At 44.2% G+C, this 14,832-nt stretch overlaps 1 protein-coding gene across 1 annotated transcript in view; it reads left to right on the top strand.

The window, feature by feature from the left end:
• Positions 1-14,832, top strand: part of GET3 (guided entry of tail-anchored proteins factor 3, ATPase) — a 25,662-nt gene extending 10,830 nt beyond the window's left edge. Inside the window, exons 4-7 of the mRNA XM_040346555.1 lie at positions 1,861-2,011; positions 3,966-4,073; positions 9,700-9,897; positions 14,279-14,832. Coding sequence (XP_040202489.1) covers positions 1,861-2,011; positions 3,966-4,073; positions 9,700-9,897; positions 14,279-14,410 — 589 coding nt within the window. The 3' untranslated portion in view covers positions 14,411-14,832. The remainder of the gene's footprint in view (positions 1-1,860; positions 2,012-3,965; positions 4,074-9,699; positions 9,898-14,278) is intronic.

Below are 14,832 nucleotides of genomic sequence, written 5' to 3'. Positions count from 1 at the left end.
ATATATATATATATATATATATATATATATATATATATATATATATATATATATATATATATATATATATATATATAATTAGGGCTGTGCAAATTAACTTTTAATTAATCGATTAATCTTTAATTTTTTTTGATCGATTTAAAATTCTTTTGATTGGTACTCACCTCTCCGCCGGCTTCTGGGCCTTCAGGGAGTTCCGTCGGAGATCCAGTAACGTCACGGACACCGGCGGGGCTTGCCGTGTCCATCTGAAGGGCTCCTTTGCTGTGCCTTCATATCTGCATGCCGGCGGGACCTTATTATCTGCCACACGCAAGGGCTGTTACACTTCCCTCTATCACTTCCCTCTATCAACCTGGGATTCTACAACCATCCACTGGGAGTTGTGATAGTTCCCTTCATGGGACATCTACATGCCGACGGACTGATGTTAACCTCTCCTCATCTGGATTCAGCAGTGGTATCGTTGTACAAATTTTTATACCAGTATCATACTTGGCTACATGTTGTTTTTATGACTGCTTTTGGTACCGTTTGGTATTACTCGCACCATTTTTACAGTTTATGTAGCTACATCAATTTTATCTCCAGTGCAATATTTATTTGGTTACCTACTTGAAGACTATAAAAGTTTTAATGCTATTCCCATCGAGCGCTGCCTTTGTGTGTTTTTTGTATCCTGCTATCCATTTTTCCAGTGGTTGGTAGCTGCACTGGGAATCAGCCTGCAAGGAGATCAGCTAAAAGTAGTTGAATCTGTATGTGCGTTTATAATTAATCGAAATTAGTCGATTAATCGATAAAAAAAAAGATTAATCGAACAGAAACATTTTGATCAGTAACATCCCTAAAAAATATATTTTTTTTTATTTTTGTAAAACAAATAATTGTAAAAAAAAAAAAATATATATATATATTTATATTAGTATCCCCCTCACTATTGTGCACACTCCAAATGCACAGCTGGTTGCTGGAAGTAGTGCCTGGAGAGGATGAGGCTTAACCTTGAATTGAAAAATATATAGAAAGAGCCGCACTACGTGTATATAAATTAATCCAATTTAATTGGAAGTGCCAGTCCTATTAATTAATTTGGTGTTAACCATAAGTGTCAGTCCATATAAAACAAATGCTGTAATGCACTGTAACTTTCAATAAACACTCCAAAACTGTGATTTGCTCTTCCCACTACCATACAGGTACACTCACCAGAACTCCAAGACCCCCGAAGAGGTCTATATTGCTTAATTAGTTTCCTCCGATGGTCATGGGTATTGCAGCATATACTCCCAGGAGTTTCAGTTGGGTCCTCAACAAGATGTCAAAAAGCCACAATAGAAGCCATCATTGCACAACATCACAACACAAAATCTTTGTATTAAAAACAAAATGGTTCACTCACATTTGATGGTGCCCTCAGAATCGGCACCTAGTTGAGCCAGCGATCATTCACAGCAATGCACCCCGCCATTCCCGCAGTTTGGGCCTGTGTGCGTTCGAATTATAGGACGTGACATATCGGGAGAGGCCGGATCTGACGTCCGAATCATGCTACTGCATCTCAACGCGTTTTGCACGCATTGTGCATCCTCAGGAAGCCAGTGGATATTTGTATTCTGGTTGTTAATCTTGAATTGGAAGTCCGTGTCCTAGCTAGATTAGACTCTAGGTGTCCAGAGGGAAATGGGCTTCAATACAAAAACCTGAATCAAGAATGCAGCAAGTGAAGTCAGGATGTCTTTTTTTTTTTTTTTTTTCCACCCACTGTGTAATAGGCATGCTGCCCCCTCTTTTATTAATTTGGTTTTACTGTCCATTATGTGGGTTTGTGACAAATACTGTTTCCTCTGTTCCTCTCAGGCTGGTAAAAGGAATGAATTTCTCAGTAGTGGTCTTTGACACGGCTCCTACAGGGCACACGTTACGACTCCTCAACTTTCCAACCATTGTGGAGCGAGGTCTGGGAAGGTTGATGCAGATTAAAAACCAGATCAGCCCCTTCATTTCCCAGGTGAGACCCCCTCTCTATTCACTAGGCTATATTAAATAAAGCGGTATTAAACTCTGTTAATTTTTATTTTTTCTTAATGGGCCCACAGGAGGTTTATTCCTTACCATATATTAACACATCATGGCAGACTGACCTGTCATACCAGCCCTCCAGCTGTGCTGTCACTGCTGCAGCTGGTCCCGGGTGCTTCTATCTTCGCCTGGTTTTCCTTTCAGGTTCAATCGCTCCGGACGATTGATTGGCCAGGCCCGTGATGACATTACTCCTGCATATGCACACAGGATTCACTTCATCTCGGTACAGAGCAGCCTGTCAGTTGTTTTTCAATGATTAAAGCGGATGTGCCATGGGAACAAAATATTAAAAGTCAGCAGCTACAAATACTGCAGCTGCTGACTTTTAATAATAGGACACTTACCTGTCCTGGAGTCCAGCGCCGATCGCAGCAGAGCACGAGCGATCGCTCGTCACTCTGCTGCTCCCCCCGCCATCCACGCTGAGGGAACCAGGAAGTGAAGCGCTGCGGCTTCACTGCCCGGTTCCCTACGGCGCATGCGCGAGTCGCGCTGCGCCCGCCGATTGGCTCACACGCTGTGTGCTGGGAGCCGAGTGTTCCCAGCACACAACGGGCGACAGACGGGATGTGACGGAATGCCCGTCTTTCGCCCGTATCGTGTGGCCGGAAGTGGGTGCAAATACCTGTCTTTAGACAGGTGTCTGCACCCCCCTCCCCCCTGAAAGGTGTCAAAAGTGACACCGGAGGGGGGGAGGGTTCCGATCAGCGGGACTCCACTTTAGGGTGGAGGACCGCTTTAAATTCAATACTGCTCTAAATCACAGTACTCTACTCTGTCGCAAGAAATGAGCATATGCTTACCCTCTTCACCAGATCTGACTAATGGTTACATTAAAGTGGAGTTCCACAAAGAAATATATATATATATATATATATATATATATATATATATATATATATATATATATATATATATATATATATATATATATATAAAAAAAATTTTTTTCTTGTACTCACCCGAAATACCTGTTGCTATGCGGAAGTCTGTAATCTGCCTCTTCCGTAACCGCGGACTATCTTCTTCTAGTGAATGGGGCGCGCTGCTTTCTGGGAACTGTGTGTAATCCCAGAGAGCAGCCGCCCATTCACAAGTCGGGTGGTTTTAACCCTTTTTCGGCCACTAGCGGCGGTTAAAAGTGCGGCCAAATACCTCCGCAAAAATGACGGTAAATCGCCGCTAAAAATAGCAACGCTTTACTGCCGACGCCTCCCTAGTGTGAAAGCGGCCTAAAACACAGAAGGGTAAGCTCTTCTTGTATTCTATGTGCTGAGAATTCTTTATTTTCCCTGGTTCAAAACTGTGCAGCTGTTACACAATGAGGAATGGTAGTGGTCATGCAAACTTTGGCCCCTTTCACATTGGGCGGATCAGTAATAATCTGCCCCGTGAACCTCCGCTTGCTCAGCGGGGATCGCTCCGTTGATCCGCGCTGCGCCGGCGGATGACAGGGCGGTCCCTGCACACTGTGCAGGGATGGGGGATCGTCTGTCCGTGTTCATCCGATCCGCCAGACGGATGGAAAAGTAGGTTTTTTCTCCGTCACACTTTGGCGGATCGGATGTCAGCGGGCATGTCACCGCTGACATCCGCGGCTCCATAGAGGAGCACGGAGCGCCCGTTCAGATCCGCCTAAAAAACTGGCATGCAGACCTGAACGGGCCGCCCGTGTGAAAGAGCCCTAAGTCATGTTTTTTTGTGTTTTTAATGTTCAAGATTTTTTTGTTACTAATGAAAGATTTTTTTTTTCAGAAATTTGGGCTTTGAAGTTTCCAAAGCAAAATGAAATTGACTTGGGACCAATAATGTTTCACTTTAATCACAACATTCCACTTGTTTTTCTTTTCATTCTCCTTCTGTGTCTTTCTGCTCTTCAGATGTGCAACATGCTGGGACTTGGGGACATGAACGCCGACCAGCTTGCTTCCAAGTTGGAAGAGACTCTCCCCGTCATCCGATCAGTCAGCGAACAGTTCAAAGACCCGGTGAGATCTGTAGCAGTGGCTATGATTGAGGTCATGGGTTAAAGCGGGGGTTCACCCTAAAAACGATTTTCTAACATTACATCCAGCTCACTCTCTACATTGACAGTATGCCGTTTTTTTTTTTTTTTTTCTGTACATACCTCGTACAGCTATTTTCTTCCCCGGCTTCCGGGTCGGGACTCCCGCAGGGGGTGGGCATTTCTATCCAGCAGGTGATTGACGTGATGACAAAAACTACCTCCCCCCGTCGCATAAGGAGCGTCACGAGTTGCCGAAAGAAGCCAAACGTTGGTGCGCAGGCGCCGACTCGCCGTTCGGCTTCTTTCGGCAAAACGTGACGCTCCTTATGCGACGGGGTGAGGTAGTTTTTGTCATCACGTCAATCACCTGCTGGATGGGAACGCCCACTCCCGCGGGAGTCCCGACCCGGAAGCAGGGGAAGAAAATAGCTGTACGAGGTATGTACAGAAAAAAAAACCCGGCATACTATGAATGTAGAGAGTGAGCTGGATGTAATGTTAGAAAATCGTTTTTAGGGTGAACCCCCGCTTTAAAGTGTAAGTCCACCCTAAAACTAAAATCCTTGCATATACAGCTATCCATGATCTAACACTAACCTATCTAGCCCTGTAAAGTAGAAATCAGTATACATAACTTTTCCTGAAGCCGTTTCGACCTGATCTCCAGCGGTGGAAGCTCTGCAGAGGAAACCGCTGACAACGGCTGTGAAATAAATGGGGAGTGATGTCGCCCGTAGAGTTACTATGGCGCTTCCGTTGTCAGACGTGTCCTCTGCACCTGCCCATACAGCGAAGCCGCAGCTGCCAGCTCAGTGTGGGATCGGGTTGGATTGGCTGCAAAAAAGGTATGTATACTGATTTCTTCTTTACAGGGCTAGATAGGTTAGTGTTAGATCGTGGCCATCTGTAGGTGCAGGGATTTTAGTTTTAGGGTGGGCTTCTACTTTAAAGTGTTCTTAATTATCTTCAGCAAATATGTACCGCTGTGTGTGTGTGTTTTGTGTTTTTTTTTTTTTTTTTTTTTTTAAATCTTTATAAAATTTCAGTAAGGACAAGTAGAAGATGAGCTGCTCAACAAATCCAGTTCCAAAATACAGTACAGGCAGTCCCCGAGTTGCATACATACATACATACATACATACATCCGACCGACCGACCTACCTACAACTAATACTTACTTACAAATGAAGGGAGAGGAAATCTCCCCCTAGGAAGGGAAATTCACTCCTGTAAGGCCCCGTACACACGGACGGACTGTCGGATGAAAACGGTCCGCCGGATCGTTTTCATCGGACATGTCCGCTGCCGGATTTTGGTCTGATGGTTGTACACACCATCAAACCAAAATCCCTGCGTACAGGATACGCGGTGACGTGCGCGACCCTGGAAGGTCAATGCTCCCACGCATGCGTCGAATCACTTTGACGCATGCGAGGGCTTTCGGCCAAGCGGACATGTCCGGTGAGTCTGTACAGACGACCGAACATGTCCGACGGACAGGCTTACAGCGGACATGTTTCTTAGCATGCTAAGAAACATTTGTCTGCTGGAAACCTGTCCGTTCTGCCAGAAAATTGCCCGGTCGGACGTACAGACGACCGAACATGTCCGCTGAAACTGGTCTGCGGACCAGTTTCAGCGGACATGTTCGGTCGTGTGTACGGGGCCTCAGAGTAATGATGGGAAAAGGGTGTCTCGGCTGAAGCTTTATCACCAATCCTTGTTTCCACAACAACCCAAAATGTTCAAAATACAATTGTCACAGAGACAGAAAGTGAGGTGAAATCTTCTGAACAGGGGCACAGACGGCAAAACAAACGTTACAGGGGTGTTAACCCTTCCCTATGCTATCCAAAAAAACGTAAAAAATATTTTTTTAGCTGGAGTTATGCCGCGTACACACAACCGTTTTTAATGTCATGGAAAAAAACAAAGTTTTTCTCTACGTGATTCTTGTCAAGCCTGCCTTGCATACACACGATCATGGGGGGACAAAAAACGGTGACGTACAACACGTATGACGGCACTATAAAGGGGAAGTTTCATTCGGATGGCGCCACCTGCTTTTGCTGATTTCGTGTTGGTAAAAGTTTGGTGAGAGACGATTCGCGCTTTTCAGTCTTCGTGCTTTTCAGTCTGTTACAGCGTGACGAATGTGCTATCTCCATTACAAACACTAGTTTTACCAGAACGAGTGCTCCCGTCTCATAATCTGCTTCTGAGCATGTGCGTTTTTTGCCATCGTTAAAGCGTACACGTTTTTCACGACGAGAAAAATTAGAGCATGTTGTAAATTTTTTAATGCCCATTTTTCACGTTGAGAAAAATGCTCTGATACATACACATGATCATTTTTAACCACTTCAGCCCCGGACCATATTGCTGGTCAAAGACCAGAGCACTTTTTGCGATTCGGCACTGCGTCGCTTTAACTGACAATTGCGTCTTTAACTGAAAATTGGCATCTTTTTTTTGGTGGTATTTGATCACCTCTGTGGTTTTTAGTTTTTGCGCTATAAACAAAAATAGAGCGACAATTTTGAAAAAAAATATTTTTTTTTTTTTTTGCTTTAATAAATATCCCCCAAAAAATATAAAAAAGCTATTTTTTTTCCTCCAGTTTAGGCCGATACATATTTTTCGTAAAAAAAAAAAAATCACAATAAGCGTTTATTGGTTGGTTTGCGCAAAAGTTATAGTGTTTATAAAATAGGGGGTAGTTTTATGGCATTTTTATTAATAATTTTTTTTTTTTTCGGTACTGCGACATTATGGCGGACACCTTTGACACATTTTTGGGACCATTGGCATTTTTATAGCGATCAGTGCTATAAAAATGCATTGGATTACTATAAAAATGCCACTGGCAAGGAAGGGGTTAACACTGGGGGCGGAGTTAAGTATGTTCCCTGGGTGTGTTCTAACTGTAGGGGGGGTGGCCTCACTAGGGGAAATGACTGATCGCTGTTCATACATTGTATGAACAGACGGTCAGGCATTTCTCCCCTGACAGGACCGGGAGCTGTGTGTTTACACACACAGCACCCGGTTCTGTAACGAGCGATCGCGGGTGCCCGGCGGCGATCGCGCACGGGAGTTGAGGGCCCCTATTGGCTGCTTGGCGAGATGACGTATAGCTACGTGATCTCGCCCAGCAGAGCTGACCTGCCGCCGTATAACTGGCGGCTAGTCGGCAAGCAGTTAATGACCAATTTAAAAAAAAAATTATAATATTCTCGTCATGAAAAACAGTTGTGTACGCGGCATCACACCTAAAAAATATTACCTGTTACAACTTGCATACAACATCAGCTTAAGTACAAACCTACAGAACAGATCTTGTTTGTAACCCGGGGGGCTCCCTGTATGAAGGTTATCGGATCCAGTGCGTCTCTATGAACATAGTTGCCGGTATGTGAAAACAGTGATGGTGAACCTTGGCACCCCCGGATGTTCTGGAACTACATTTCCCATGATACTCGTGCATTCTGCAGTGTAGATGAGCATTATGGGAAATGAAGTTCCAAAACATATTTTTGTCCTGTCTCTCATTGTTTAAAATAAACCTACCATTAAAATTATAGACTGTTCATTTCTTTGTCAGCGGGCAAACATACAAAATCGGCAGAGGATTAACCACTTGAGAGCCGCGCTATAGACGAAAGACGTCCACAGCGCGGCTCTCAACTGCCGGGTGGATGTCCCTGGACGTCCTTTTATGTGCATTCCCCACACTGTGCCCGGCGCATCGCTGAGATGCCGATGCGCATGCATGGCGGCCGCGATGTCCGCCGGATACCCGCAATCGGCGGTGACAGCAGGGACATGGAGCTCTGTGTGTAAACACAGAGCTCCACGTGCTGTCAGAGGAGAGGAGACCGATGCGGTGTCCCTTGTACATAGGGACACAGCATCGGTCACCTCCGCCAGTCGTTCCCCCTCCACACACAGTTAGAACACACCCAGGGAATACATGTAACCCCTTCCTCACCCCCTAGTGTTAACCCCTTCCCTGCCAGTCACTTGTATACAGTAATTAGTGCATTTTTATAGCACTGATCGCTGTATAAATGTGAATGGTGCCAAAATTGTGTCAAAAGTGTCTGATATGTCCGCCGCAATATCGCAGGCCTGACAAAAAAATCCCAGATCGCCGCCATTACTAGTAAAAAATAAGTCGTAAAAATCTATTTTGTAGGCGCTATAACTTTTGCGCAAACCAATCAATTTACGCTTATTTTTTTTTTTTAACAAAAAAATGTAGAAGAATATGTATCGGCCTAAACCGAGGACATTTAAAAAAAAAAAAAAAATGGGATATTATCATAACAAAAAGTAAAAAATATTGTGTTTTTTTATTCAAAATGTTCTGTCTTTTTTTTTTTTTTTTTTTTGTTTATAGCGCAAAAAATAAAAATCGCAGAGATGATAAAATGCCACCAAAAGAAAGCTCTATTTGTGGGAAAAAAATGATAAAAATATAATTTGGGTACAGTGTTTTATGACACAATTGTCATTCAAAATGCGTCAGCGCTGAAAATTGGTCTGGGCAGGAAGGGGGTTTAAGTGCCCAGTAATGAAGTGGTTAAATACCCTTTTCACCCCCTCACTGTATGTACATACACATTGTATTAGATGACACTACATTTTAGTAAAATTTTGAGGGCCTTTATTTGGATATAATGTTAAATGGACATAAATACAGTATTGTACACGTTCCATTTTTAATGTTTGGGAAAAAGCTAAACACTAAGGCCCAGATCCACGAAGAAGTTACGTCGGCGTATCTATTGATACGCCGCGTAACCTCTAGGTTGCTCCGGCGTATCTTTGTTTTGTATCCACAAAACAAGTAATGCCTGAAGCTGGGCTAGATCCGACTGACGTACGTCTTGGTACGCCGTTGGATCTAAGGTGCATATTTACGCTGGCCGCTAGGTGGCGCTTCCGTTGATTTCCGCGTCGAGTATGCAAATTAGCTAGATACGCCAATCCACAAATGTACGTGCGCCGACGCATTTTTTTACGTCGTTTACGTAAGCCTTTTTTCGGCATAACATTACCCCTGCTCTATGAGGCATACGCAATGTTAAGTATGGACGTCGGGCCAGCGTCGAATTTTCCGTCGTTTGCGTAAAATGTTCGCGAATAGGGCTTTGTGTAAATTACGTTCACGTCGTCTAGGCATTGAGCGGGCGTAATTTAATTTGAAAATTCGACTTGATACTGAGCACGCGCCGTACGAAAAAAGCGTCATTTACGTGGGGTCAAGCTTATTTTACATAAAACACGCCCCCCTGTTCATCATTTGAATTCCGCGCCCTTACGCCGGGAGATTTACGCTACGCCACCGTAACTTTAGAGGCAAGTGCTTTGTGAATACAGCACTTGCCTCTCAAAGTAGCGGCGGCGTAGCGTAACTATGATACGCTACGCCTGCCTAAAATTACGCCGCGCTACGTGGATCTGGCCCTAAATGTACATTATTTTTTTTAACATAATACAATTTGAACTTTGTTAAGGTTTTATTTATTTACCTCTATTGCTATACACATTGATAAATAATAATATTGCTGACCGAGCTGGTATGATGTCCCTCCATACAGGAGCAGACGACGTTTATCTGCGTTTGTATTGCTGAGTTCCTGTCCCTGTATGAGACCGAGCGATTGATCCAGGAGTTGGCGAAATGTAAAATAGACACTCATAACATCATAGTGAACCAGCTGGTGTTTCCTGAACCTGAGAAGCCATGCAGGATGTGTGAAGCCCGACACAAGATCCAGTCAAAATACCTAGACCAGGTATGCTAATGACGATTGGGGGGGTAGTAAGAGGGAAATCTATTTTATTATAGTTGAAGGGAGGGGAGTGCGGCTTGGTAATAATTGGGGAAGTGTGTGTGTGCAGCAGGGAGCGGCCTACAGGGTAAGGAAGGGTTAAGACCTTAACCATTAATTGGCCAAAGTGTGGAATTTGCTGGTAATAATAGGAAAGGTGTTGGAACTGTCTGGTATTAAAAGGTAGATTGGATGAGCATTCTAAATTGAAGAGTGGGTGGAGCTTCCAAGATAAAAATGGGGGGGGGGTAGAGAAACCTTACATTTCTCTGAAAATGGGTGGAGTATCCTGGTATTGGACGTACATATTTCTCTTTCGTTCATAGACGGACACAGCCTTCATTGACCTTAGGGTTATGCTTCTTCCTACCAGGAGAAAATCTCCTGGTAGGAAGAAGCATAACCCTAAGGTCAATGAAGGCTGTGTCCGTCTATGAACGAAAGAGAAATTGATTTTACGGTGAGTACAAAAATCCTATTTTTTTTACATAGGAAAAATCAGAAGGTGCCGATGATTTGCATAAATGAGGCGTAAAGTTATTAGGGTGAAGGACCTTCCTGGTATTAAAAGAAACTTCTACTAAAGCTGCTCACTTCTACTCACCCTGTAGATCTCAGTGGCTCACAGCAGGAGTCCAGTGCGTGTCTTTTGGTCCGCTTCAGGTCCGATTTAATTTGGACCCGAAACGGACCAAAAGACACGCAGGACCCCTGTGCTATACGCACCGGAGCTGCTGAGAAACGGTGTGAATCGGCCCCATAGAGAGCCAGTCACAACCTCCTGCTATTGCGAATTGGATGTGGAGAAACCTGCATCCAATTTGCAGTAGTGTGAACCCAGCCTAAGGCTTCATCCGCACCATGTGGGGGAAGTTTTTCATAAACTTGCGTTGACACCCAGCGAATCGAGTTCTAACCCACCGTTTTGCTGCTGCTCACCCAGGCCACTCTTGTGTCCTCTAGATCAGTGGTCATCAACTCCTGTCCTCAGGGCCCACTAACAGGCCAGGTTTGCAAGATAACTGAAATACATCACAGGGGATATCATTTTCTGCTCAGTGATTGCAGTATTCTAGTCTGCATCTCCCCAAGGTAATACATAAAACCTGGCCTGTTAGTGGGCCCTGAGGACAGGGTTGATGACCGCTGCTCTAGGACAGTGGTCATCAACTCTGTGCTTAGGGCAGGTTTTATGTATTACCTTGGGGAGATGCAGACTAGGTTCCTGCAATCACTGAGCAGCAAATGATATCACCTGTGATGTATTTCAGTTATTTAGCAAACCTGGCCTGTTAGTGGGCCCTGAGGACAGGGTTGGGGACTACTGCGCTAGGAGCTGGCTGTGTCTTCCTGGTAGTTGCAGCCAGCCTACTGATGGCATGATGCAGTGTATGTGCTGTACATCACCGTGAGGCCTCCTGAGATTTCTGGCAAGAGAATCCCAGAAGGCCTCGGGCACCATTGAGATGATCATGCTAATTTTGGTGAAAAAATATTTTTTTTCAGGGAAGTTCTCCCAAAAGGGTATTTGGGGGGGAAGAACGTATAATTTGCAGTTGCGTGAAAGGTGGGGGGTAAGGGGTAAAAGGATTAAAAGTGGGTGAGGCTAATCGGCATTCTGTGCCACCGTGTATTTAAACCTATATGTAAAATACACCAATGTGTGCAGATTTTTATTATAGCGCAACTTCACTCAAAAGGAGAAGTTCCACTTTTTTACATCCTCTGCCACATTTGGCATTTTTCGGAGGGTGCTTGTACCTAGTTTTGACAGGTACCCGCTCCTATTTCTGGTCAGATTGCTACTGCGATCTGAGCAAAAGTTGGACCCTCCCCCCTAGGCTTTTGGGACACATCACAGGTCCCAGAGGACAAAGCTGGATCCTTGGACAGATAAGTTTGCGTTTATTTGTAGCTGCTGACTTTTAGACCAGGTTCACACTGATGCGGGTTTGAAATTGTGTGAGTTCAGCTTTAACTTGTACATGGGAGTAAACTGAATGATTTCAAACCGGTGACTTGTCCTTAAGGTTCCCCTAACGGGGATGTTCCTTCAAGGACTGCGCAGGCGCAAACTTGCCGACGTAAATCTCCGAACCTCGCCCGGCATCCAGGCTCATTCTTTAACATCCCCGTGGATTGGAGGATGTTAAAAAAAGAGCCAGAAGGCGGAGCGAGCACGTGAGGCCGACTGGCCACTTACCTCGAAATCCACGTCGCCCTGGATGCCGGCCGCGGTTCAGAGATTTCCGTCGGCAAGCTTGCGCCTGCGCAGTCCTTGAAGGAACTTTCCCATTAGCCGGACCCATCTCGGCAGATCACATTGCGCCTGCGCAGGAACTTTCACGATAGCCGGAACTAGCTCGGCAGATCACCGGCAATGCAGCCTGACTTCGGGGGCGATTTCACAGACATCTGTTCGGGTTCATGCACAGATGTCTATTCAAATTACCCCTGAAGTCGCCAAAAGTAGTACAGAAACGACTTTTGGGAACCACTATGGCGCCGCAAAGTCTGTGTCGCACTAATTCGGACAGTGCTATTGTCAGTAATAGCCGCCGATGTGGCATGCGATTTGTTGCATCAATCCCAGAGGAACAAGACATGGCAAAACTTTCATGTTTCATGCCACAAATGGGTGCTTAATCATAGCTAATGCCATACCAGCGATTCCCCTGTATATGTAGGAGTTATCTACCAATCAAAACAAGTGACTGGACCGTGCAGCCCACACACACAGAAGGGAATCCGGTCATCAGAACGTAAAGTGATACACCCGATGGGCATCTATGCATATTATGAGATTAAAAATTATATATATATATAATAATTTTTTTCTGTTCTGTTGCATATATTATATAAAATGCAACAGACCGGCAAAAAATAATTATGTGTGTGTGTGTGTGTGTGTGTGTGTGTGTGTGTGTGTGTGTGTGTGTGTGTGTATATGTATATGTGTGTGTATATATATATATATATATATATATATATATATATATATATATATATATATATATATATATATATATATATATATGTGTGTGTGTGTGTGTGTGTGTGTGTGTATATATATATATATATATATATATATATATATATATATATGTGTATATATATATGTGTGTATATATATATATATAATTAGGGTTGTCCCGATACCACTTTTTTGAGACCGAGTACAAGTACCGATACTTTTTTTCAAGTACTTACCGATACTTGTTTTTAATGTCATGTGACCGTGGCTTTTTTTTTTTTTTTATATAGTGATTTTTTATTTATTTATTTTTAGGGGGGGGGGGGGGGTTGTAGTGGATTGTCTGTGTGTGTTGTTTTTTTTTTTTTTTTTTCTTTATTTATTATTCACATTTTATTTTTTAAATTTATTTATTGCAATTTTTTTTTTTTTTTTAAATCAGCCCTGTTGGGGGGGCTTTGGTGAGATATCGTGGGTCTTAATAGACCTCTGACATCTCCCCTTTGAGACAGAGGAAGGGACTAAGGACACAGATTCCCCAGTCCCTTTCTCTGCAGCCTCAGCTGAAATGAATGGAGAAAGCTCCTCTCCATTCATAAATTTAAGCATTGTAATCACAGGTTCATTCGGAAAAGGTAGGAGCCGGGTTTAGTGGCTCCTACCTCTGCTCTCCTTCCTGACAGATTGAGGGGGGAGAAGACGGCATGGGGGGGAGAGCACAGCACGGAGGGGGACAGAAGACGGCACAAGGGGAGAGGAGATGGCACGGGGGGAGCAAAGCACGAAGGGGGACAGAAGATGGCAGGGGGAGAGAAGATGGCACAGGGGAGAGCACAGCACGGAGTTGGACAGAAGGCGGCACGGGGGGCGAGAAGATGGCACGGGGGAGAGCACAGCACGGAGGGGGAGAGAAGATGGCGAGGGGAAGCACAGCATGGAGGGGGACGAGAAGATGGCACAGGGGAAAAGACAACACTGAGAAGACTTGTAACTCCCCCCACCACCTGACTGTACAGGTATCGGGTGAAGCATCGGAGCATTTCCCCCGAGTACAAGTACTCGGGAAATGCTCGGTATCGGTACTGATATCGGTATCGGGACATCCCTAATATAAATATAAAAAAAAATTGCCGCCCTGTTGCCCTTTTTATTTTTTTATATATATATATATAATGCAACAGAATGGGGGGAAAAAAATGAAATAAATTAATCGTTTGGATCTCTATAGTCAAAATCAATTTAAGGTGTTACCACAGACAGAACATTGCGTCTTCCTTACTCTTGTCTCTTCTCTCATTTTTTTTTTTCTTTCATTCTACCTCTCCTCATTTATTCTCTCTCTACCTGTAACATTCTCTAATTCAATCTAAGATGGAGGACCTGTATGAAGATTTCCACATCGTGAAGCTCCCTCTCCTCCCGCATGAAGTTAGGGGAGCAGAAAACGTGAACACATTCTCTAACCTTCTACTGGAGCCATACAAACCTCCAAGTGGGAAGTGAGGGGTTGGGATGCGGGGTGGTTACCCACAACACCGTTTTCATGAACACTACAGAGGCAAGCAAGACAGATGACCTCCCTCTGACAGATCAGGTTTTACCCCCCTCCAAAAACCTCCTGTCGCCCGCACCCTTATTGTGGAGGATTTATTTATTGTTTCTGGAATTTGGGGACCCAAACAATATGTACATCTCACTCCGATCTCCTTGTTGTCTGTGTATGTGTCTCGGCCTCATTCTATCTCCCTGGACATTTTGTCTTTTCATAGTCTCTCAAAAACATTGAGAATACTACACTAAAAACCAATACTAAGCATGACGCCACTCTAGTTTCAGGGTATCACTAATATACCCCCTCTTTTTCCCCCAAAAAAACACATACTGTAGTGCTCTGGGAGCGGAGTATTAAATTCTCTTTATACAAA

This window comes from Rana temporaria, chromosome 3 (assembly GCF_905171775.1).
Source record: "Rana temporaria chromosome 3, aRanTem1.1, whole genome shotgun sequence".
NCBI classification, from domain to species: domain Eukaryota; kingdom Metazoa; phylum Chordata; class Amphibia; order Anura; family Ranidae; genus Rana; species Rana temporaria.
This window is presented reverse-complemented; position numbering and strand designations above follow the sequence as displayed.